The 26203-nt window shown below is 34.9% G+C and overlaps 1 protein-coding gene and 1 long non-coding RNA gene across 3 annotated transcripts in view; one reads left to right on the plus strand and one right to left on the minus strand.

Annotated features, from left to right (window-relative positions):
* nckap1l (NCK associated protein 1 like) overlaps positions 1-25678 on the minus strand; it is a 43583-nt gene extending 17905 nt beyond the window's left edge. The window contains exons 1-8 of one of the 2 annotated variants that reach the window (XM_065241964.1): positions 25492-25678; positions 11414-11524; positions 11232-11324; positions 10555-10611; positions 10330-10472; positions 2281-2371; positions 1443-1580; positions 904-952 (exon numbers count right to left, since the gene is read on the minus strand). In XM_065241964.1, the coding sequence (XP_065098036.1) occupies positions 904-952; positions 1443-1580; positions 2281-2371; positions 10330-10472; positions 10555-10611; positions 11232-11324; positions 11414-11524; positions 25492-25581 (772 nt within the window). In that variant the 5' untranslated portion in view covers positions 25582-25678. Of the gene's footprint in view, positions 1-903; positions 953-1442; positions 1581-2280; positions 2372-10329; positions 10473-10554; positions 10612-11231; positions 11325-11413; positions 11525-25147; positions 25210-25491 lie in introns of those variants that run through there. The other variant, XM_065241965.2, reaches the window with a different exon arrangement.
* LOC135719311 (uncharacterized) lies at positions 5585-8725 on the plus strand. Its single transcript, XR_012334990.1, has 2 exons — positions 5585-7823; positions 8470-8725. It is a non-coding gene; the product is annotated as an uncharacterized lncRNA (long non-coding RNA).
* Positions 25679-26203: the final 525 nt, after the last annotated feature.

Raw genomic sequence — 26203 nt, forward strand, 5'->3', positions numbered from 1 at the left:
ATCAGGTGAGATAAACTATATGGGGTTAAATTATATATAAGCCAAAACAGATTCAGAGTTAAAATGAAGAATCATTATACAGCCAGGCAACATTTTGTCAACCAAATCCAAAATTCATACAAAAACCTGACACTAGATCATATAAAGCTGTGTGCAGATAAACTGTCAAGAGTTAGTAAATGGCTCAGCTCTGTGCTGCCAGATAACATCTCAACGCGATTTGTTTTTTAAAAATACAACCATAATGTATGACTAAATAAATATCAGACTGTTTTTGCAATACTTTAAAGTAAGAGACAAACTGTATGCATTAACATATTTACTGCTCTACACAATGCCTTCTACAGTATGGGTCATGCATGGCTATCTGATTGTTAAAATTAAAATGCCCTGTTAAATGTCTTCTAATATCCGTATCCAACCAAGTTCAACTGATACAATACAATATGCATTTATTTTCCACAAACATATTACCAGACCTTTAACTAAATAGTCCTGGTTTAGATCCTTTAACTGAATTTAGTTTGGTGTAACCCGTGGCTTCTTAAAGGAACAGTATGTAGGTTTTTGGCCAAAACTGGTATTGCAATCACAAAACTTGTGGCTAAAGCTGGTACTGCAATCACCCAACTGGTGGCCAATACACAAAATGACAACATAAACATCAGTTGAGGGCTGCAACTCCACTTTTTAAATGAAAATATCTTGGCCGGACAACTGTTGTGAGTGATATAAGTATTTGAAATGAAAATGATTTCTTAATGTCTAGTGACATATCAGGGCCATTTAATGATTAATTGATATACATTTCTTACATACTGTTCCTTTAAAGTTGTGTGGTTTGTGTGCAGATAATACAGTAATGATAAAATTAATTTGGATAGGTCAATCATAGATACTCACTAAGAATCCAGCGCTCCATCACATCCATAGATAAATACTCACAAGCCATCTATAAACAACACTGAATGTCAGAACCATTTACACTCAACTAAATAATATAATAGAAACATTGATGGAATAGATAATGAAAATGACTTTAAATGTTTTCCTCACTAAGAAAGCTTTTTACATGAAACTTTTGTTGTTGTATTAATATTAATGGTTTTTCTGATTTGCTGTCATATGTGTGTTTCATCACGAGATACATAAGAACCAGTCAGATTTGACATTATTCATGTACTTATTTGAATATATTGCTAGGATTTGTTTGTTTATATTTCACTTAAAATATGAATGTTTTCTTCTGTCAAAAACATATAGTTTCACTTTAGAAGACATATATTAACAGACTGGAGTCATTTATGAAAGATGAATGTGCTTTTCTGAGCTTCAGCAGGTTGACTCCTATATAAGACAACTATACAAATCTGATGGTAATTGTTGATCTGTACATTAATTGAGAAGTGTTTTAAAGACAGTGAAGTAGATGAAGTACATACAGTTTCACAGCATGCAGGGTTGAGCATTAGTGCAGGAGAGGCCAACAGTGACAACATCTGAGCACTGCGCCACTGTTCAGCAGACAGATTCCTTCGCGGATAAACCAAATGTAACGACAGAAGAGCCTCTGTCACAGACTTTAAAACAAACACACATTAGACCAGATTCCAAATCCTATAGGTCTTTAACTAACACAGTCTCACCCCATGGCGTCAATATTTGACGACACTTGACCATGCGTCAATATGTTGACGCGGAGGGTATACCTTTCGCGTCATTTTTTGACGAACTGGGGACTTCAATACTATTACGTCCGTTGCATTCTCTTTCCTATTTTCTTACCATTTTCGCGTCGGTTTAGGGTTAGATTACGCAAAATTAAACAGTGTACGCGAAATTAAACAGTTGTCACCTGGCGTTGGGGTTAGAGTTAGGTACGCGAAATTAAACAGTTGTCACCTGGCGTTGGGGTTAGAGTTAGGTTTGGGTAGGGATGTCATCATGTAAATCTAACCCTAAACCGACGCGAAAATGGTAAGAAAATAGGAAAGAGAATGCAACGGACTTAATAGTATTGAAGTCCCCAGTTCGTCAAAAAATGACGCGAAAGGTATACCCTCCGTGTCAACATATTGACGCATGGTCAAGTGTCGTCAAATATTGACGCCATGGGGTGAGACTGGGTTGCTTTAACTGAATAACTTGTTTAAGGTTTTGTTGGAATTACATATGTGGGTGAAGCAAATCAAAGTGTGATTTTAAATTAATAGAAATGCTCTGAAATGAATTTGCACTTAGTCAGTACTAGAATAGTTCAAGTAAATACAAACATCTCACCTTGGTGTGAGGACCAAACTCCTCAGAAAGTTTTTTCCAGGGATGATCATACTCTAAGAACATCTGTCCAAGACGAGGGTATGTAGGGTCACTGCACACACACACAAATTTATCCAATGCTTTTCATGACAATTAACAACAGGGAAATGTTTTATTATGAGTATTTTACCACATTTTTACCAAAGAGTCTTTTCCGTGACACTGACACGTTTTTCCGCCTTTTTCCGTGAACATGTCACGTATTTCTGTTTACGTGTCAGTTTCACGTATTTGTTACTCAACAGTTTTGTCCTATTTTCAAACCATTGATACTTCGGTTTAGGGTTAGATTTGGTGTTCGCGTTAGGATGTCACTTTAAGTATTGGTTTATACCTTTTTTCATGATTTTTTTATATTTTATGATTTTTAAACCATTGGCATTAGGGTTAGAGTTGGGTTTGGATAAGGATGTCATTTTATGTAAATCTAACCCTAAACCGAAGCGACAATGGTAAGAAAATAGGACAAAACAGTTGAGCAACAAATACGTGATTGTGACATGTAAACAAAAAAAACATGACATGACAAGGCGGAAAAACGTGTCAGTGTCACGGAAAAGACTCACAAAATTAAGTGACTATAGGTATGGCATTTCGTGATACTGGGTTGACAGGGGATATAGAATAAGTAAGTAATATGTTACAAGAGGCTGACTGTATCAAGCAAAGAAATTTGTACCAACACAACTTTCTAATTTTCATTAAAATTGTCCTTCCACTGGAAAAAAATCCCTGAGCGACTTATAACAGTAACTAAATGTTTCACACATGCAATTACATTGTTAAGGTTAGTGATACACCGAGTACAGAGGTCATAGATGTGTTTTATAATAAATAATCCACAGCTCAATCAGAATCAAGAACGGGAACTAACCGTATTACAAACATAAAACATGCCAATCAGTAGTTGTAAAAACCAGAGCCGATCCTGGCCTTCTGGGGGCCCTAAGCAACTTTGTGAGGGGGCCCTGTCATCGCGTTCATAAAAAAAACATTCACTGTCTCTGCTTAAATGTAGCTATAAACAAAATGTTAACTAAAACACGTATTATCTTAAAGCTGTACATTTTTGCCACATGAACTTTACTGTGACACTCATCAGAATACTTCCTAATTATAACATTGACACATGTTTTTTGAAAAACCCATAATATCCCAGGTAAAAAAGTAGTATACTTTAGTGTATTAGAAATATGATTGAAGTACATGAAGTATAAAACAAGTATGCTTCTACTTGTTGTACTTAATTTAAAGAGTATTTAATATGTACTTTTTAAAAGTATACTTCCAAAAAGATATAATTAAGTTCAACTTAACAGTCCAAAAAATAAGTATACTAATTTACCAGTAATTCAATTATCTTTTAAATGTACTTTTTGAAAGTATACTTCAAAAAATATGTAATTAAGTTCAACTTAAGAGTCCAAAAAATAAGTATACTAATTTACCAGTAATTCAATTATCTTTTAAATGTAATTTTTGAAAGTATACTTAAAAAAAGATGTAATTAAGTTTAACTTAAGAGTCCAAAAAATAAGTATACTAATTTACCAGTAATTAAAATATTTTTTAAATGTACTTTTTGAAAGTGTACTTTGTTGTCAATGTATTTTAAATTGTATAGAAGTTTATTTTTTTTAAGTATATTAAATTTGACATACTTAGAGTGACAATTCAATATACTTATGGGAAGTATATTTTTTGGAAATTAATTGTTAATTTACTTTTTTAGCATACTAGGATCTCACTTCATTAGAAGTGTGACTTCTGTACACTTTATACAGTACACTATAAAATAAGTGTATTTTTAGTTGCATATCAGAGTACTTTCATAAAATACGTTAGAATAATAAAATGTAGGCTATACACTGCATGAAAAGAGCTGTATCCAGACAAATACGGATGGGAAATCCCTGCTAAACTTTAGGTTTGCCAGATAAATGAGGCAGAGTGCTTGGAAACGTAATACTCAGAAGTAAACTCGTGAAACATCCAGAAACCTTGTGTATATGGATGTATACTGGTGGAAGTTTCTAGGAATCCTCACAGCTGGTTGTAAGGAGTGCTGGTTGTGAGGTGTGAAGGGTTAATGACAGAGTTGCTGTCTCTGTTTTCAAAGCTGGGTGGGGGGTTCAAGGCAGCACATAACATAAAAACATATATCTACAAGTGTGTTTACTAAATACATGTATTATTATGCTAATGTAATTTAATTGATAAAGGTTTTTTTATTTAAGAAAATCTGAGCATCACTCAAAATAACTGTCAACATGTTTGTCAACTAAACATGTTTTGTAAACGTTATACATTTTATAAAAATATTTAATATTTTTATTATTGATAAAGTATAAAGAACAAATCAGTGTGAAAACGCAGATTATAAAAAGTACATAAAGTGCCAGCAGAGGATCCAAAATAATGAAAAAAAAAAAAAAACATCCAATGCAACTTGGAAATTGTAGTCAAAATACATCTACAGCAGCATGCTAAAGCAGTACCAACGCCAGGGCAAAAGACTCAAATTCCCAGAATGCACCTGCACCCACCCATTCATTCCCACCAATCAGGATCAACGGCATTTTTCAAACCGCTACTGACTCGTTTTCATGCTAAACAGTACGGCTGAGGTAAGTTTGACTTTCATTTACATCGATCGCGCAGATCTGTTCCATATTTGTTCCTATTTTGTTCTTCACTGTGATTATTTTTGTCTTTATGCGAGAAGTGTTTTAATTTAAAGCACACACAGGAAACATTAAGAGTAAGTTATACACTGTACACAGTAACGTTAGGAACTTGAACATGCGGTTTTTCAGTGAGCAAAGTAACATGCAAAATGCCTGATAAACGAATCAATTCGATGTTTAAAACTTTAAAAATAAAACGGCAAGATTACTTGTGTTGGAGATGTTCAGCTAACTGTAGCAAATGGCTCTTTCTGCTATTTTAAACGATAACCTTAGACGATTTCTGTTGTTTAAAAGCTCATTGCTGTAGGTAAGTTCTGATAGATGCTGCTTATTTTGCAAGCCTGTTTTAATAGCTTTATTCTGTTTAGTAACCAAGCCAGCTTCACTTTAAGTTTAAGATAAACTAACGTTAGATGTTGTTGTAAAGAAGCTTGGAGTCAAAATATATTTTAAAGTTGTATGATTGTCTTCTTTTTTAATATGATGTCTATCCATGTTTGTGTTTACAGAGGTCATGTACCATGTGGTCGACCTTGCTGACGCTGAAGAGGTTTCTGTGTAAAAATGATGTAAGTTAAGTTTAATCTTTTAATTTAATATTGTTTTAATTCATGCCCATGTCATGCTGGCTACCAGTCAAATATCGCATACAATTAAAAATACTATTAATCACCAATAAAACCTTAAAAGGCCCAGCACCTTCGTATCTTAGAGAATTAATATCAGAATAAAATCCAACACGTACACTGCGGTCGCAAAATTCTGGTCTCTTAATTTTCCCTAGAATATCAAAAGTGTCTAAGCTCTGAAATGATTTGCCAACTGGTATCTGTGAATCAGACACAGTCAATCACTTTAAATCTAAAGGGACACTTCACCCATTTGTATTAAGCTTTGTATCTTTAGAACCCCAGTCATGTTTTTGAATGGTCATGCATCATTTCCTGAGACAGGAGAAATACAGATTTCAGTGTTGCACTTCCTTCTTTCAATGATGTAAAAAATTATAATTTTGCATCATTGAAAGAAGGAAGTCCAATATCTTTGTTGAGGTGGTGAGACTACAAACACATTTTTTAGTCAAATAGGCACCAAATTCGAAATGTATGTTACATTTCCACTACAAATATGAGACACTTTCAATAAAGATTAATGTTTCTACAGGTGAAATGCTCCATTAAAGGATAATTCTGGTATTTAACACTTTGAGTCTTATTTCTGGTTTGTTTTGGATGAATTACAGTGATGGACACTGTAATTTTGACAATGGGTCGTGTCTTTTTTTGACTCGTTTAGAAGCGTCTCTTCACTGCTTCAGAGTGGAAGTCAAGGGTCATGCACAAACATGTCATTAAAACAACACTTAACCTTCATTTTCAAAACTGTCCCTTACGAATATTAACCATGGTTTTATTGTGGTAAAAGTGTAGTAACCATGTTTTTTTTGGTCAATTGATTACTATGAGCAAAACCATGGTTTTACTACACTAACCATGGTTTAACTATGGTTTTTGAAAACCATGGTTGTCAAAACCATTGTTATTTTGTGGTAGCTATGGTTTTACTACAGTAACCATGGTTTTTTTGGTCTTAACTGTAGTAAAACCATGGTTAATTTTCGTAAGGGGTGCTACTCACCGAGTGGTTCTTGGTGTTCGTTGATGATTAAAAACAAGTAGTGTAGCGAAATACAGTTTCTGTGGTGTTTTATTTGGCATTTTGTAAAATTCCATTGACTTCTCTTGGAAGACTCATTGCTCGCTGATATATCACTCTGCCGCCGGAAATGGAAAAGGGTCTGTTTACATCTGGTTGTAGTTTTTTCGCTCGGTTTCTCTCAAAAGGCTAGCATGAGCAGAGCAACTGTGCCCTCGGAGTAGGGCACAAATTTTTCCCATATTTGATGGCTCAGTGACCAGCCTTAGGTTTGAATTTGAGCTCGATTGTGACTGTCTATACGCTAGACACCAAGTTCCGTTCAGCATCCTTGTTAGGCAAAGTGGTTGTCGCCATCAAGTGGTCAAGAGTGTGCTAACGCTTCAGACTCAAATATAGAGCGGAAGTATATACGTGGTTGTGAGGTGTCTGAAAAAATAGATCCACTATAGCAAATAACACGGATTGAAATCATACATTGCTCTGATATATTTGTTTTTAATCATCAACGAACACCACAAACCACTCTGTGAGTAGCACAGTTTTGAAAATGAACGTTAAGTGTTGTTTTAATGACATGTTTGTGCATGGCCCTTGACTTCCATTCTGAAGCAGTCAAGAGACGCTTCTAAACAAGTTAAAAAGTCAAGACACGACCCATTGTCAAAATTTCAGTGACCATCACTGTAGTTCATCCAAAACAAACCAGAAATGAGACTCAAAGTGTTTAATACCGGAATTATTCTTTAAGACTTTTTTTCTTTAACAAAGCATTCACATAATTTGTCTAGTAAATTATACTTATCTCGCAAAAGTTAGCTTGTACGGAACAAAGCATTCACATAACTCGTCTGGGTAATTTACTAATGCCGCAATAGCTAGCCTGTCTGGAACCGAGCAGATATTAAAACACAACACTGTGTGACACTGCATTACATGTGAATGGCCCCTACGCTAATAGGATTTTGTTTCTCTCTCCCTGTCTCGTCCTCAAACCCGAGGACATTGAGACAAACAGACCAGTTCTGGCTGCCGTGGAGGTCAACACACCACTGATCTACTGGCTGCCCTTCAACGTGATGCCCAGCCGATGCCTGACCACCGACGGAACTAGGGCTGCACGATAAGTCGCATGTGTTTGTCAGGCGCATCTCCTCAGTAATGCCGGTTCCTTGATTAGTATTAAATCGCCATCAGCTGTTTTCAGATGTAGCAGCTTTAACTACACAGAGCCGTAGTTCACTGACAATCGGGGCAATTTCGCATTAATTATCGCGGACGTATCGGCTGCGATATGTATGCGATATGGCCCAGCTTGTCAGGGAACTACGGCTCTGTAGTTAAAGCTGCTCCATCTGAAAACAGCTGATGGCGATTTAATACTAATCAAGGAACCGGCATTACTGAGGAGATGCGCCTGACAAACACATGCGATTTATCGTGCAGCCCTAGACGGAACCCGTTAAATCTCCTTATCCGTTTACATCCCATATATATATATGTGTATATCTTTTCCTCCTAGGACTTTTTGTTCCTCCCTGAGGTTTTTCTCCTAGGGTTTTTTTAACCCCGGGGAGTCAAGCAACATTGGCTTAACTTAGCACCCTCTTGTATACGAGACATTATTAATTTGCTCACTTGTAAAGTTTATTCATAGCCGCTGTATTTTGCTACTTATATTGTCTGTCGATTTTTCTGTTTCCCCTGCTTCTTTTAATGTAAAGCTGCTTTGAAACAACTACAAATTGTGAAAAGCGCTATATAAATAAAATTGAAATTGAAATGTCTCTTTCCTGTTTTACAGATGCAGTGAGGGAGTGATTCCCCAACATCGAGGTGGCAGAGATCCGGGACCTTCTACGGAGGAAGTGCAACAATGCCAGTTACAAGGCCTCCAGTAGTTCAAATCAGAGCTAGATGTCCATATAGTACAAGTTGTTCGCAATTGTTCTCTTCCCGGCATTTCAAAGAAAGTCGACTGTTTAAGGTTCCCCATTTTGCCAATATCTGTTTTGTGTGTTACTTTTGTGTCATTAATAAAGATCCTTTTTTGAAATGCAGTTTGTAATCTGTTTGTGTGCATTTGAACTGAATTGTTATATTATACACTTGTAGTGTAACAGCAATATTCATGCTTAAGTATAACAAAATGGGGATAAAAGTACAAATTAAATATACTTAAAATATAAAAAATACACTATAATAATATTGCACTGAAAGTACGTGTCTATGATGTTTAGGTTATAATTGAAATTCACTTTAAAAACATTATTATTGTCATAGTGGGACACTTTAAAAGCACTAAAAATAGTTAGGAAGTGCATTTGTAGAGCACTTGAAATATTACAGAGGCATACTAAATTAACATAGTTTATACTAATTATAAGTATGATAGCAGTATGCACAAAATGTACTTAAACACAACTATAATTTGTGCTGCAATGGCTTTTTAAGTGTATTTCCATTAAAATTGCAATACAATGCAATTGTACTGTAAGTGTGCTTAATTACTCATAAATCTTGATTTTCAGGAGTGTATTTTAGTGCACTTGAAGTTTAAAAAAAGTTGTTCCATTTTAGCATACTATTTACACTTGAAGTGTAATCAAATAGGTGTTAAGTTGAAGTTAATACATAATTGAGTACACTTAACTATACTTGGATTTGACGAAAATAGTACAAAATCTAGAAAATATACTTAGTACACTTTTTTAAAGTATATTTTTAATAGAATTTTTTTTCACCTGGGATGTTACATTAGTACTTAGGAAACAAGGTCTACTGCCAAATATATATATTTTTTAAGCGATGTAGATTATCAGGGAAACAAATTTAAAATTATGAATAAACTATAACAAATAAATCAACAGATTTTCAAATTTGTTTAAAAACTAAGGCATAATTCCACAGATAAACACACCAAAATACATACATCTTTCTTTAAATATGCAAACATTAGGCCTAATGTGCATTGTTTTAAAATGTCAACAGAAGTCACAGAACATCTTGCATGAGTAAATGTGTTTATTTCTTTTAAACACCTATGAAAGATTTTGATTATTAATGTGTACCAGCATTTCTAACAAAACACACTGGACTAAAACTGAATCTAGAGATTTGGACTGCTGTGTTTGTTATAAATCCATCCATGTTGAAAAGCGTGTCAAACGCATGCGGAGCTGCATAGATGGAATGACAACATCCCGCGGCTGCGCGGCACAATGATATCACTCGCCAGCTGGTCTGTGCAGTTCTACATGAAGTTAAGAACAAGGGGGCCCCCTAGTGGTGCGGGGCCCTACGCAGCTCGTGTAGCTTACGTATAGGGCGGATCGGCTCTGGTGAAAACTATATAAAATACTCCAAGGTTCTAGTTTCTGAACTTTAGATGTAAGTGGGTTGGGATGTTTATGTGGATTGAAAGGAACTGAAGTCCTTGACATATTTACAGGTAATTAATAAAATAAAATAATGTGTTTTCACTCTTAAAACAACACAATCAGTGGTATTTTTGGGGCAACACACTAAATGCGTTGCCCTAAACTAGACACATCTCTGTTATTAAAATAACAACAAATTTTGTGTTATTTTTAACACAACTTGTGTTGTCACTTTTATTTATTTCAACACAGTGCTCACTCAGGACATCATGTTGTGACATTACCTGCTTCCATTTGACAGCTCATATGCACAGTTATACATTCCCACAAGTGCCTTCTTGTCATCAATGCGGGACAACATGTATATGACTGAAGCGTAGGTGACAATGAGATCCAGGTAGTTCTTGGTGAAGTCAAAATTTACACCCTGAAATTGTTTATACATACAGATGAGTGTGAAACCGTCTCTGTCTCGTTTTCTTTCTATTTTCTCTAATGGTTTTACTTACTATGCTAAAGAAGCACTGGCAGGCATCTATTGTGTTCAGCAATTCATAAACGTGATCCTAGAAAAACAAAAAAAACATTCATCAATTACAACAGTATACAAATAATTGTCAAATAACTCACAACTTAGGGGCAGTTGTGACCTAATGTTTTGAGAGTCGGGCTTGTAACTCAAAGGTTGCCAGTTTGATTCTCAACACCGGCAGAAAGCAACCCACAGGACTGACACCACTGCTCCAGACGTGGGTGTGTGTGTGTACTGTATGTGTGTTTGACAATCATGTCACTTTTACTTATATTTTTTTGTTTAAGACATACTGTTAAATAATGATATAAATAGTATTCTTACATATTAACACAAGTTAAATACTTTTAACTTTGGCCATTTCCCAGGTATTGGTGTTAAAATGGCATAAATGTTTCCAGGGGCGTAGCACTAAATCTTGGGTCCTTGTTAGAGAACGAAGGCCTTTACAACATAATTATTATAATAAAATATTATTCTTAAAAATGTTGAATGAGTTAAATGATCACCCAGCAGGACCCCTTCATATGTGAACTCCTTCAATACTGTTTAAAATTCATTTCAGGATGACTTGACTGAAACTGATATAACTGATCACTGTACAGGTCAGTGATTTGCTTGTAAATGAAGGCAATTATAGTTTGATGTTCTCACCCTGAACTCCATGACATCAATGAAGGACTCATAGAAACTGTGAAGGGCCTCCAGTACAGCTGACTTCTGTTTCTGAATGCTGCCGAGATGTTGCTAAAGAAAAAATAATCACTCATAAACACCAAATCCTTTGTGGAAGTGCAGACTGAATAACGAATGTGTTTTTCTCTATGAATACTTACACTGCCTCCTCTGAAGTCTATGTTGGGGAATTTTCTGTTGATGTATTTTATGGCAGACTCCATGGTTTTGTCAGTAAGGTAGGATGGTCTTCGCTTTGGATCTGTACAAATCTGTAACAAATGAAGAGAGATATTGACCTAACATTACACACTGGTGGATTACAGTTGTGTTACGTTTAATAATTTATAAAATCCTCTTTCCCTGCGTTCACATCTGTACCTTTATTCTCCAAGAGGTGAACTTAGGAGCTCACAGACTGCAGGTTTATAAGCAAACTGTCATTGGCCTTTAAATGTTTAAATGTTTTATTACATAAACTGTAATAATAACTTGATGTAAGTTCTCTGAGCACAAGTATCTTTTCTTAAATAAATGCATTTCTTCTGACAGAGGTAAAAGAATGCATTCAAATATGCAAGATTAATATTTGGGTGATGCTTTTGATTCCTCTACTGTAGTTCAGTGTGGGTTGATAAGAATGATGCTGTTTAAACCATATTTTTATTACATACCTTAGCATCTTTTACAAGTTTCATACCAACAAACTACTTCCATATTATGAAGCCTATATTATGATATACAAAAGGATTTTGTTTCTCTTTGCTTGTCTTGCCTTGAACCCGAGGACACAGTTCCTGCTGGCATGAAGCTTATCACACCACTGATCTACTGGCCTCCCATCATCGTAATGCCCAGACTACCGGTAAGTCTGACCAGCGACAACCAACCGCTATTTTAACTTTGATTTAAATTATTAAAACTTTTAATTCCCATAATTTTTTTATAATAAAGAACACAATGTATAGTATATTCTCTAAGGACCCACTATGTCTTGCTCTCTCTTAAGGGGTTTTCTACCAAGTACTTTTTCTCCAACAGGGTTTTTCTCCTATGAGTTTTTTCAACCCCTTGGGAGTCAGCTGACATTAGCTTAATTTAGAACTATGCTACAATACGTTACGTTACATATACATTACATTATTACTCCGCTCACTAGTACGGTTTAATCTTAGCCGCTGTACTTTGCTACTTGGTTGTTCTACAATTTTTCTATTTCTCTTGTTTTTATTAATGTAAAGCTTTGGAACAATTTAGCAATTGTGAAAAGCGATATATAAATAAAATAGAAATACAGCTATATATATATATATATATATATATATATATATATATATATATATATATATATATATATACAGCTATATTACATGCATCTTATTAGATTTATGTCCTTCAAAGCATGTGTGTAGCAACTGATAATATAATGTAAAAACTGCAAATAATGTATTACATTATTATTGTAATTAAATGTTCATAGTGTAATCATGTTCTCAAAACGTAATAAAATCTTGAGCTCATAATGTAATAAAAATAATTATATTATGATAAATGTATTACATTATAAACTCATCAAAAATATTGTCATAACTGTTATAATTTTAAACATTGCAAGCATATTATTATTAGTGCTTGCATTCATGCAAAGCATCACTATTGGGGGTGGGCTTGTTTCACTAAGCATAATCATTGGTGGATGCAAATTCTCTTCCTAGCAACCAAACAGAGTACTCTAGCAAGGATTTAGCAAGACCTATATCTCTGTATCAAAGGAGACATGTGGGTGGTCTTGTTTTCTTCTTGGCTTGGACTGTAATCATTGGTGGATGCCAATTCACTCCCTAGCAACTACCCCAGGTACCCTAGCAACCACATAGCAACCGTATAGCAACAGCCTAGCAACCACCCCAGGTACCCTATCAACAGAATAGCAACACCTAGCAAACACATAGTAACACACTAATAACCACCTAGCAACTGCATAGCAACAGCCTAGCAACCACCCCAGGTTCCCTAACAACAGCAAAGCAACACACTAGTAACCGCATAGCAACAGCCTAGCAACCACTCTGGGTACCCTAGCAACAGCATAGCAACAAAGCACATAGCAACACACTAGTAATCACCTAGCAACTTCATAACAACAGCCTAGCAACCACCCCAGATACACTGGCAACGGCATAGCGTCACACTTGTAACCACCTAACAACAGCCAAGCAAGTGCAACCACCCAAATAACCTAGCAACTGCATAGCAACACACTAGTAACCACCTAACAACCGCATAGCAACAGCCCAGCAACCACCTCGGGTACCCTAGTAACAGCATAGCAATAGCATAGCAACACACTAGTAACCCCTTCAGATATGCTAAAGCAACACCCTAGCAACCGCATAGCAACCACCTAGCAACAGCCTAGCAACCACCATGGGTACCCTAGCAACTGCATAGAAAAGCCCTAGCAACCGAACACAATACCCTAGCAACAGTTTAGCATCGCTTATATCTCTGAATCAGAACTTGTGCGTTCTCTTTTGACTCATGTTAGCAAACAGAACCTTGCGGGTTTTGCCACAGCAAGCACCACTTCACATTTTCTTCAAAAAATGGTACATTACTTTTTGTATATAAAAAAGCCAAAACTAAATCTTCGCCACCCGTATAGACCCCTTCACGGTTCACGTCACAGGCGGTTCCCACTGCGCATGTCGGGGTCAGAAAAGCCATTACAGCAGATTGAGTTGCGTAATATTCGGTATCGTCAAAAATGCCTACTTACGTAGTGGGCTGTGAAAATCGCATCAGGTCTTCCGTTAAGTTTTCGCGATTCATGCAGAATCTCAAAAAACAAAAAAATACAACATCTGCGGCTGCATGCAATAAACGTGCAGACTGGAACAATGCAAATATCAAAGAGAATTGTGTTTGTAGTCCTCACTTCATTTGAGGTAAGTCATCATTTTTCAGCCCTGTTAGATTAAATTATAAAGCCTGGATAGTATGAACAGTTTGACCCCATGCTGCACGCACACCCAATAGTCATTCAATGTTTACAAACCTTGAAGGGGTCTATAGCACAGTACTAAATATGAAAACGGATTAAAAATTAATAAAAAGAAAATAAACCTTAAAGTCGCCATGAAACGGAAGTATCAATTGCCTAATTTTCCCTGTGGTGACATGTATCCGAGTAAAACCGGCCTCTGAAATAAAATAAGGCAGAGCTGGATATGAATTTGTCCATCGAGATCTGATTGGATCATTTGAAGTTGGGTCGTGTTGCTAATTGCTAATCGCAGCGATATTCTCCCGCCCACCTGCCATACATTATGACCGGAAGTAAAGAGAGATGGTTTTTTAAGATTTGCATTTTTGATTAAAGATTATGAGGGCACATGAATTTTTAAAAATTAATGAAGCTCACAGATAAATCATTTGTAAAAAAATACCACAATATAACAAAACAAATTACAGTTTTTTATTTTACTTTTCATTGCGACTTTAAAGTTTAAGGGTGAGACTGTGAGGGTTTGGGAAAAGAAACTATACGTATTATTAAAGGTGCCATAAAATAAAAAACTGTATTTTACCTAGGCAAAGATGAATAATAAGAACTGTGTAAATGATAATATTTAACATATTGTGAACCTCAAACGCGTTCCTTATTTTTATGTGTAAACCATGTACACGCAAATGACCCCTGGAAAACAGGCCAATCTCAGCATAACACCAACTGTGACACATTAAATTAATTACAAAGTTGCTAAAATGCTACAAACTACACTGGACTAGCCTTTCTTATATTTGTGTACATATATAGATATATGTTTTTTTTTATGTTTTTTAATATTTTTAAATATTTTTAATGATTTGTATTGTATGTGTAATATGTGGAATTGTGTTGTTAGAGCTACAAGATGTCTTAAATTTCCTTCGGGATATATAAAGTATCAATCAAAAAATCAATCATCAATCAAAACAAAGTTGTGACTGCTGAGTTAGCACTATATGCTATTTAATGCTATATGCTAACGTTTAGGCTGAAGTTCTACTATTGACTTTAAAGTTTCGTTTTGCAGATCCATACTGAAAAAAAACACAACACAATCTTACCACTCAGAAACGTCCACTAACAATCTCGAAACAATTAGTTGTTCCACAAAATCTGTATTTTTGTCTGTATTCAGGCTTAAACATAAAGGGCTCTATCTTACACCCGGCGCAATGCAAGTGTCTTTTGCTAGTTTCCACCCTGCGCAATTATAATTTTCACATTTAGCGCCACGTTGTTTAAATAGCAAATGCATTTGCGCCCCCTTTTGCGCCCATGGGCGTTCTGGTCTGAAAATGAGGTGTGTTCAGGCGCATTGTTGGCGCGTTGCTATTTTGAGGCAACTAAAATAGACTACGCCATTGACCAACAAAAACCTGCTCTAAAGGCGCAATATGTTTTTTTGTTATTTAAAGAGCACATTAGTAATATGCACCTAAACGGGACGACAATGCGGGTTTGCTTAACACATACATGAATGCGCAGTAGCACAAAAACGCTTTTAAATTTGAAAGATTAAAAGATTGAATGTAAAAGATTATTATTGAGTCTCTTGGACATAAATGAGGACTAATTATGAGACGTTAGAAGACAAAAAGAGCTGCTTCACCTGTAGCCTGGTAAGTAAATAAATGCTTTGCTTTAAACAAATGCATCTGTTTTTAAATGTTTGTTTTAATGTAACCTCACGGATTTATTGTATATGATGACTCTGTACCTGTGGATATGGTGAGATGAGAAACATTTTTAAGTAATGCTTTAAAAAACTGTCGCTGTCCAAGTGCTGAAAGGTGCGGAGAGCCGTTTGTAAATTCTTTATCTCCTGTTTGTTACAAATAAAGTATTTTTAGAGTACAAACCTTTTCTTACATACTTGTAAAAAAAATGTTTTGATGATAGCCATACATTTAAAGTATTAAAGCCTGCTATTTTTACTTCCATAACTAAAAGAGAACGGGTTTTAAAGGTTTTAATAAAAAAATAACAATTTCAATACAAGTGAAAAACAACACAATTATTTAACATTAATCTTAAACTGGGGATCTTCTTCCTCCGCTTAGTTTTTCAGTTTACAAAGTCCGTCATCTAAATAGGGATTAGACATAGCGCACGCGCAGCTGGCTTTTAAAGGGGATGAGAGCCGAGACTCTCATTGGTTTATTGCACGTTACGCCCAAAATACTCCCAATACTCATTAAAAAAAGGACCAACCCTTTTCGAACATTCCCGTCGTTAAACTAGCAAAAGTGGATTCGGACACGCCCATTTAGACGTTGCGCTGTGCGCTTTAGACAATGCGCTTAGATCGTTAAAATAGGGCCCAAAGTCTGTTTACTAATGTGAGCTACTGGCATGAGCCTAAGAGCAAAGAAATCAGAGCAGAGCTCCACATTATTATTCATGATCCTTCCAAACAGGGCAAAAATAGACCATTTCATTCAAATGACATGTAAGGGTTGTAAATGGACATGTAAAAACTTTCTGGATAATTTTTGCACTTAATAAAGTTACATACCTTCTATGTAAATATTAAAAAACAATTTAACAGATTATTTCAATGCATTCTTTGGCAATTTTAAGTTCATGACCAATCGGCAAAACAGAACACAAAGTCACACATGGCTTTAAATGTATGGGCTTGAATAGAATTAATCCAACAGCATGGTCACAATTTAACATTTGTGTATTTCTATTGAAAAATAATTCTTACATTGTAAACATTGTTTTAAATTATTTGATGGTTAGGTTCAACAATAAACACTTGCATCTGAAAATAAAACATTTTTGAGAAGAGTAAACATTAGATATGAAAGCTAGAGACAGAAACTTATTCCACTAGAGATGGCAAAATTAATAAATGATTTGTTTCTCTGTGTTATAAATGTTTCAGTGTGTCTATATATATATAGTACATGATGATCGAGTGAAACTTTATGTTCTGAAGCTTATGTTTGACACTATATACAGATGTGGCCTTTAAAAACGCGCGTTTCTGAGAGCAGAATGCCGCGGAGACTTCCGAAATTCTGCGAGATCCCGCAGAAGGGGAGTTCGGTGGGGGACGCAGGAAATATAAAAACCTGTAGAGGGCAGGCGTGTTTCATGTAGGCCATACTGACGACAATGTGTGTGCTCGACTTCATGCTTAGCGTATACTGTATGATATTGAAGTAACATGACACGGATTATCAATGTTTAGGCGATAGACTTTGATGTCATACAAATGCATGCTTTTTGGCAAACATTTTGTTGGCGAAGTTTTCTTTTGCCAGTTACATAAACAGTCACATATTCTTCATAAAAATCCGACTCTAACGCGCATCATTTGTCTTATTTTTTCCGTGTACTTACAGTAGAAGAGACGTGATGTATGATAATCGAGTCTTATGACAAAATAATTCGCGAAGACCTTTGAAGAGACCGAGCGCATTTACGCAATATCATTAACTAGTTTATCTAATTTTACATTTAGTTCATTTTTGCATCTGAACGTTTTAATAGCTTTAACATGGTTGTGTTGCACCTTTCTGCATTACTGAACAGTAGGCTACTTTTTATATTATCATGTTTCCCTTTACATGGTATGAAACACGATAAAAAGTATGCAATGGTGTTTAATACATTTCACTGAGAATTTGTATAATATGTTATACTTTTGTACTAAGGAAATAAAATCATATTGTGAGTGTAAATATTCATAAATTGGAGGAGTTTCTGAGGTGTTTGTCATCGGCAAAATGTGCAGTTTCTTTGTTGCTGATTAAAAACCGTTGGCTATGTGATTGTTTAAAATTGACATTTTTTCTACTTATTATTAATTTATTTTTTGCCTACATTTACTCAAATAATATCAATGTGAAAATATAAATAATTCATACTTCAAGTTAGGCGTAAAACTTACACATTTTTGATGTCAAATAGAAATAATAATAATTTGAAATATGCAATTATTACAGTTTAAAAAACTTAAATATATTACTCTGACCTTTTTAAATATATTGACTAAAATAATCTGTAAATGTAATACTTATATTATTAAGGCGTATACATCAAATAATATATGTACATTTTACACAAAATATCTGTTCTATTTTAAGTAATTTATTTTCCAACTAAAAAAATCGCATAACTGCATTAAGAGATTTTATTAAGTTACTTTAATCATTTATTTTAGAGATATTTACAAAGCCACTGAATCATTTTTAACAGTGTGTACATTATGACCTTACGGTAGACTATTATTAAATGCATATAAATAAAAATATGTAAAACTAAATAAAAAATATATCATACACGGACTGTATGTAAGCATACGTTTTCTTGTTCGGTGCACGCGGGTTTAAATGCCGTTTTTCTAAAGAAGAATTTTAAAACTTTATTGGTGGTAGTTGAGAAGAATTCCTTTTTCCATTTCTAAATCATTTTGAGCGCAATATAAATATATCATATTTTTATTCTTATTATATAAGAATACGCAATTTTTACAACATTTTTAACATATGGAAAATATACGTTAAGCATGTTGTGTGAATTTCCTAATTACAAGCTTTTGATGAAATTGCACCAAAACTAAACGTGCATAAAAACATAAAAAAGTAATTTAAATAAGCGAAAAATCTTTTTTATGAGCTCAAAAAGTTGAATATAATGTGCATGCTGAAAATTGCCCATCTCTAAAGGAGAATATTCATCTTTAAAGTTGAAGAAACAAAAAAGTACTGACAAGCATTCTCAAATATAGCCTATATATTCTGCAAGCACTCAGTTGAGAAGAATTCCTTTTTCCATTTCTAAATCATTTTGAGCGCAATATAAATGTATCATATTGTTATTCTTATTATATAAGAATACGCAATTTTAACAACATTTTTAACATATAGAAAATATACGTTAAGCGTGTTGTGTGTATTTCCTAATTATAAGCTTTTGATGAAATTGCACCAAAACTAAACGTGCATAAAAACATAAAAAAAAATCATTTAAATAAGCGAAAAATCTTTTTTATGAGCTCAAAATGTTGAATATAATGTGCTATTGCTGAAAATTGCCCATCTCTAAAGAAGAATATTCATCTTTAAAGTTAAAGAAACAAAAAAGTACTGATAAGCATTCTCAAATATGTATATTCTGCAAGCACTCATTTATCCATAATGATGTAATTTATTTTTTAATAACATATTGTCGCTGTCGGGCAAAGATACTCTCTGGACACCAAGACCATGTCTATGGGTTCAAGAATAACAAAATATTGGCCATTTGAAACTCGAAAGTCATCACTTTATTTTGTCCCATTGTTTTCCATTTTGCGGGTGATAAAACTCCTGTGCACGTCGTTCAAATTCATTGAAATTTTGTTCACTTGTAGTTTAGCAAGTATGTATAATACGCAAGTATGTGTATTTTTACACTGCACATCGTCTGAGGAAATCCGAAGTTGCGTCGAGGGGAACCAAGCTGACAGCCGCGACAGCAGAGATTGTCACGTAGTACCTACAAAAGGGTACCTGCAGCGATATCATTCTGGCTTGGTGGGATGTCAGCCAGCGAGAGTCCTCTGATTCTGGCCTTGTTCTTTTACTCCTCAGAGTCTAAAACCAGGAGGGCATATTAAGTATTCATTGTATTTTCATTTTAACAGAGCAGCAATGGTTGCGCGTTTCACACACCTCTCCAAACCACGTTGTTAACACTATGCTTGTTCGACTTCATGCGGCGCCACAAGAACCGACAGCCGGATGACGTCAGAGTACCGCGAGAATGATTCAAGAAATCATATTTCGCCTCGCTCTCGCGATACTGTGACGTCTTCCGGCTGTCGATTCTCGGGGCGCCGCATGAAGTCGAACAAGCCTATTGACAGCAGCAAAAGCTACGCATGCGCTTTTAACTTGTAAAACTCAAAGGTGTATGGGTAATGTAGTCTCTGCTCTCGGTGGGACGAATTAGGTAGCTTGCATTGTGAAGGGCGCTTTGAAAAGCGGCAGCGCAGCCAAAGGATTAAATTAAGCCTCTGATTTAAACAGATGTGCAAATGAGCGTTCTGGTACGCTAGAAGTACGTTCTGGGCGCAGGGAGAGGTGGTGGTACGCAAGAGCTATATTTGGAAGTGGCGGTACTGAGTACTGGCGCCTACCGGCCCACATTAAAGCACTGGCGGTAGCAAAGGTAGACGGCCCTTTGAAAAGCAAAAGAAAGCTGATAAAAATGAGAAACCCACACTGAAATAAATTGGAGTAGGATTTAGGCTACTTAACAAAATCTAAACATTTTTCACTCAGAAAAGGCTAGTAAATATAAACAAAATTATCAGCAGCTTTAACTTTATTACTTTTTTAATTTTAATTCACTCTTTGTTTCAGCGATGTTTATAAATATACTATATTTTTGCATTTTGATTACAAACTGTTCTACACTGAAAAGAAACTAATGTAATCTTCATGATTTAATCACGTAAAACACAAGTCTAAACACAAGCACCACTTTTCTGAATGATGATAATCACAAACATCCCAGAGTTTGAAAAAACCAATTGTTTGTAAACATATTTAATGCTAACTACTTAAAAATTCAGAAAATATTTTTTACAGTGTATAAATAAAAAGACATGAAGGAAGTTAATTCCAAAATGTAATTAATTGTACATGGTTTAGCTGCTTGTTTTAGCAGCTACCAGTGACACAGAGTCAAGAAATTAAAAACCACCCACCCCTAGGTCTGCCAATTCTTTGCCAACCCCCAATGCTAATCGATCACCTCATCATCAGGGAATCAAAAGAAAACCGGTTTATCCAGTTTTCACCATCGCGTTGGTTTTAATTTCAACCCTTGCAGTTTCTTTGTTAAAATGCAATTTAAGCAAATAGGCCTAATACATACGCTGTATGTTATTTTAAATGAATGTTTATAACTTATAAAATTAAGTGGATATCAGGTAACTTAATTTGACATATGTTGATATAACCTAGGCTCTTTTTGTTATGAAACATGTTCAATGGTTACAGTGCCTCATGGTGGGGTTGAACCCCTGGTTCAGTTTACCCCATCTGGTTCACTTTGCCCCACAGCCACCGTTTTGGAAAACTGCCTAGCTTAGTAATTCAGGCTAATCTTTAGCTAAATCATTCACATGGTTTTATACATTAGCCTATCACCAATATGTATGGTATAAATATTTAGACCTGGATAAATCTACTTTGACATAACAGCCATTATACCTGGTATGTATACATTTTACTTTGATAGGATAAAAACTGTTTTTTTTTTTTTTTTTTTAAATCATACTTTAATCATAACTCTTTAATTTGTCCTTCTCTTTAACATAGCCAAATATAAATTATGGTTGCTACCTGTATTTGTGGTCACACGGCTACAAATCTGTATGGTTGCCTAGATAAAGGGGGTGGGTCAACTTACCCACTGGCTCACTTTGCCCCACTCTCCCCTACTTGGTATTGAGAAACGGGCATTGTTTATCGAAGCCGGAGCGCGAGCTACAAACTACAGAGCGAGTGCGCGGGTGCACAATGGTGAAAGAGCAACACACGATGTAAATAACTAAACCAGTGCTCGCAGTACAGACACTTTATATTTTAGCGTACTGCGTACCTTCACTTTCTTTTGCGTGCCACCACTTCTCATGTTGCTGGTACTTTGCCTTAAAGAGTCAAAGGGCGTTTCTATGTGGCGCTGCGCAGACAGTTCGGCAACTAAGACATCAAAGTACCGCGAGAGCAAGTCGAAATGTTACAAATGGTCCGACTTTACCTTTGCTCTCGCGGTACTCTGATGTCATACGCCGACCAGTCAGCGCCGCACCATTTAAAGTCGAACACACAAAGCGTCAAGGCAGGGCCGCTGGAAGTCATTTTGAACAGGGGGTGCTGTGAATTTTTTTAACCAAAAAACCTATGAGCCTATAGGCCTATTTAAAATACATTTTAAAAATAAATACATTGAGATTTACTACTTTATTGTCATATACACTTCAGGGCACACAGCCAGGGTCTGAAACACAGAAATCATCAGTTCTCAGATGAATATGCGCTATTAATCAGAAGCAAAAATACTTATCCCAGGGGGAATTACTTTCGTTACAATTTACATACAACATATAATATTATAACAACATATAATATTAATTAAACTTCACAGTTTTCAATGTCCATGCGGACGAACATATTTTACTTTCGTTTTTAAGTTAAGATCACACGTCGATTAACAGATGTAAAATATTCTCACATTAACATACCTAGTATATTTTTATATAGATCTTTTTTTACTAAATAGTACTATTACTGTCTTTTTTAAACATATAAATAATTCATAATTTGAACAAAAATAATAATGGGTTTAGTTCTGATATTGTATACTTTTATAAAGAAAAACATGGTGTATAATTACATTTTTAGAATAGGCTTTATATAAGGTTTGTACTGTAAAAATACTTTATTTGTTACAAACAAAAGATAAAGAATTTACAAACGTGTGGAGAGCCATTTCAGCACTTGGACAGCGAAATGTTTTTTTTTAAAGCATTACTTAAAATGTTTTCTCATCTCACCATATCTACAGGTGCAGAGTCATTATATACAATAAATCCGTTGGGTAGCATTTAAAAAAAAACATTTAAAAGTAGATGCATTTGTTTAAAGCAAAGCATTTATTTACTTAGCTACAGATGAAGCAGCTCTTTGCGCCTTCTAACGTCTCATAATTGGTCATCATTTATGTCCAAGAGACTCAATAATAATCTGTTACATTTTAATCCTTTAATTTTTCATATTAAAAAGCGTTTTTGTGCTGCTGCGCATCCATGTAATAAACAAACCCGCGTTGTCATTCCGTTAATACGCATATTATCAACGCGCTCTTTACTCGAACAGAAAAAACTCGCCTCGCGAATTGCGCCGGTTGTATAATAGAGATTCCAAAGTCTCTCATGAGCTAGAGGACTAATATCCAGGGAGTTCAGTATTTCTGTGTGGGCATGCATCAGGGAAAGGTGTGTGAGTCTTTTCTGGGTCATGGTGCTGCATACCAATGTCTTCAAAAGATGCAAGGCGGAGAAAGTGCGCTCGGATGAGGCCACGGATAGGCACAGTAATGAAATTAAAATCCAAAATACACGTAATAACCTACGTGTGTCAAAAATAATTTCCTAAAATATTCATAAGTAATATATCAATTGTGCAAAGTATTTTAACCTAAAAAAATATATATTTCTCGCCTTCCCGCGACCATGCGTCAAGGTCTGGAGGAAAATGATACCTGCCCGGATCCCACGCACGCATCTGCAGTTATATAGCTACATTTTACAAAACCAGTATTCATTAGATTTTAAGAACTTTTTTGCCACTTTTAAAACTAAATAAAAAAGATATCATATGCCGAATAATAAGCATGTAAGCATATGTTTTCTTGTTCGCTCCACGCAACACGGGTTTAAACGCCGTTTTTTTCTAAAGAATAATGTTTAAACTTTATTGGTGGTGGTTGAGAATAATTGATATTGCAGAATAATGTATATTGCATTTTAGCGCAATATAAATGTATCATATTGTTATTCTTAAATTAAAGAATACTAATATATTTTTTACAACATTTTTAACTTTAAAACATACATATAAATATGCTTTGTACAATAGCGTTGCTTCTGACAACAATTTTCTGTAATAAATCAGTAAATGAATCACAAAATGTGTTGAAAGTGGCGAATAAATAAATGCTTGTCAATTCAAACAAAGGTGTATAAAACCGCTTTAATTAACAATAACTAAACTGTGCTCTTTTGCATACCTCTACTTTTCTCATGTCTTTCTTTATACCACCTTTATCTTTTTAAAATCTTGCCACTTTTAGAAATAATTTGTTTGCATTTTTTGTATACTGCACACTTTATTTGCATCAACTATACCCATAATAACATTTTCTACGTTTTTCTTTCAATAAGGAAATCTGTTTATTGTTATGAATAACGGCTGAAAGGATTAAAAAAAATCATAACACTGACTGCCTATATGCGCAAGAAAGGTATTATTAAAGTTTTAAATATGTAAAACTAAATAAAGATATCATATGCCCACTGTACAGTATGTAAGCATAGGCCCATGTTTTCTTGTTCGCTCTGCGTGGGTTTAAACGCTATTTTTCTAAAGAATATTTTTTTAACTTTATTGGTGGTGGTTGAGAAGAATTCCTCTGTCCATATGTATATCATTTTAGCGCAATATACATGTGTCATATTATTGTTCTTAATATATTAAGAACAATAATACTAATATATTTTTACAACATTTTTAACTTTAAAACATGTATTTTTATACCACATGAATCTCTTTAAAATATTAATACTTTTAGAAAAACGGACATAATTATTAATATTATAAACAAACAATGAAACGGTGTCAAAATTCGACAACACAAATAATTAAGATATTCATTGTAAATAGAGTTAAGGGTATTAGGCTCACACTAAATTCTTTGTTGCACTTAGTATAAATGCCCATTGCACGTACAGTCATCTTAATATATGTATGCGCTGTTATGCTGGCAAGAAGGGGTTGACGTCACTTTGCTGTTTTAATAGAAATATTAAATATTCAGCAATGCCCTTATTAACTTCTGGAAACAACCGCAATGACAACGCATATAAAAATGTAGTTTTTTATGCGCCACCTGGTGGATTTTCTGTGAAGCGAAACACATTAAGGGAAAAGGGAAAGTAGCCCCCCCGAAAACACTTGCAGAATTCTGCGTGACTCCGCGAGACGATTTGGCGAATGCCGCGGGAGAAAACGCGCGTTTTTAAAGGCCACATCTGTAGAGGAAATGAGATATGCTTTACTGAGAGGTTTGACTGCTTCTCTTCATTTCCTGTTTGCACTTCCTCTTTCTTTTTAGAGCTAAGACTTTTAAAACAATAATAAAATACACAAAACTAAATCTAAATCATACAAATATGTTTTCAACCATATGATCAGAATGAATCAATAAAACGTTTGCAGTCTCATTGTCTGCTTTATTGTGAAGAAAGCTGTTAATGCAGCTAATTTTCACATAATTATCACATATTTTAACTTTCAACAAATACTTTGGAATATATGAACATTTAAATCTTGCCTTGAATATTCTGTTTTGAAATATTGTTGAATACTGCAACACAAAAATAAAAAACACTTGTCTTCTCACCTTTTTAATATAGTTCAGCCTGACCAGAATGCCTTGGCCTCTGTCATTCAGTATAAGAAGCTTCTCAGCCAATTTGAATTGGTAGGCCATGATTCTTCTTCAGATGATCTGATCATCAGCTTCAACGCTTTTCTTTAGTCTTAAGAGATCAAGGAGAAGTGAAATGAACATTGACACACGTTCTGTTTAGAGGGGTGGAGTCTGTCACCAGAAGAGTTTCCGCATTTACACTTACAGCGTTCATCTCAATATCTCAATTATTACTAAATGTAGACATTCAAGTCAGAATGTATTAACTTTTCATTCAGCTTTTTTACATTTACAGAAGGTCAAAGGTTGACTCCAAACAAGCGAAAACAAATATTTATTTAAATTTTTAAATGCTAATAAGACTGTCAGTAGAGTTGACCAACTAAATTATCTTATTTCATAATTATTCATAATATTTATTTAAAGGTGCAGTGTGTAATTTTTAGAAGGATCTCTTGACAGAAATGCAAAATATTATACAAAACTATAGGATCGGGGTGTATAAAGACCTTTGATAGTGAACCGTTATGTGTTTATTACCTTAGAAGAGACGTTTTTATCTACATACACAGAGGGTCCCCTTACATGGAAGTCGCCATTTTGGGCCATCATGTTTCTACAGAAGCCCTTAACGGACAAACTTTTTTTACTAAGTTGTCTCCGACTGTGACCTGTTTGTCCT

Source organism: Paramisgurnus dabryanus, chromosome 14 (genome assembly GCF_030506205.2).
Source record: "Paramisgurnus dabryanus chromosome 14, PD_genome_1.1, whole genome shotgun sequence".
In the NCBI taxonomy this organism is placed as follows: Eukaryota; Metazoa; Chordata; class Actinopteri; order Cypriniformes; family Cobitidae; genus Paramisgurnus; species Paramisgurnus dabryanus.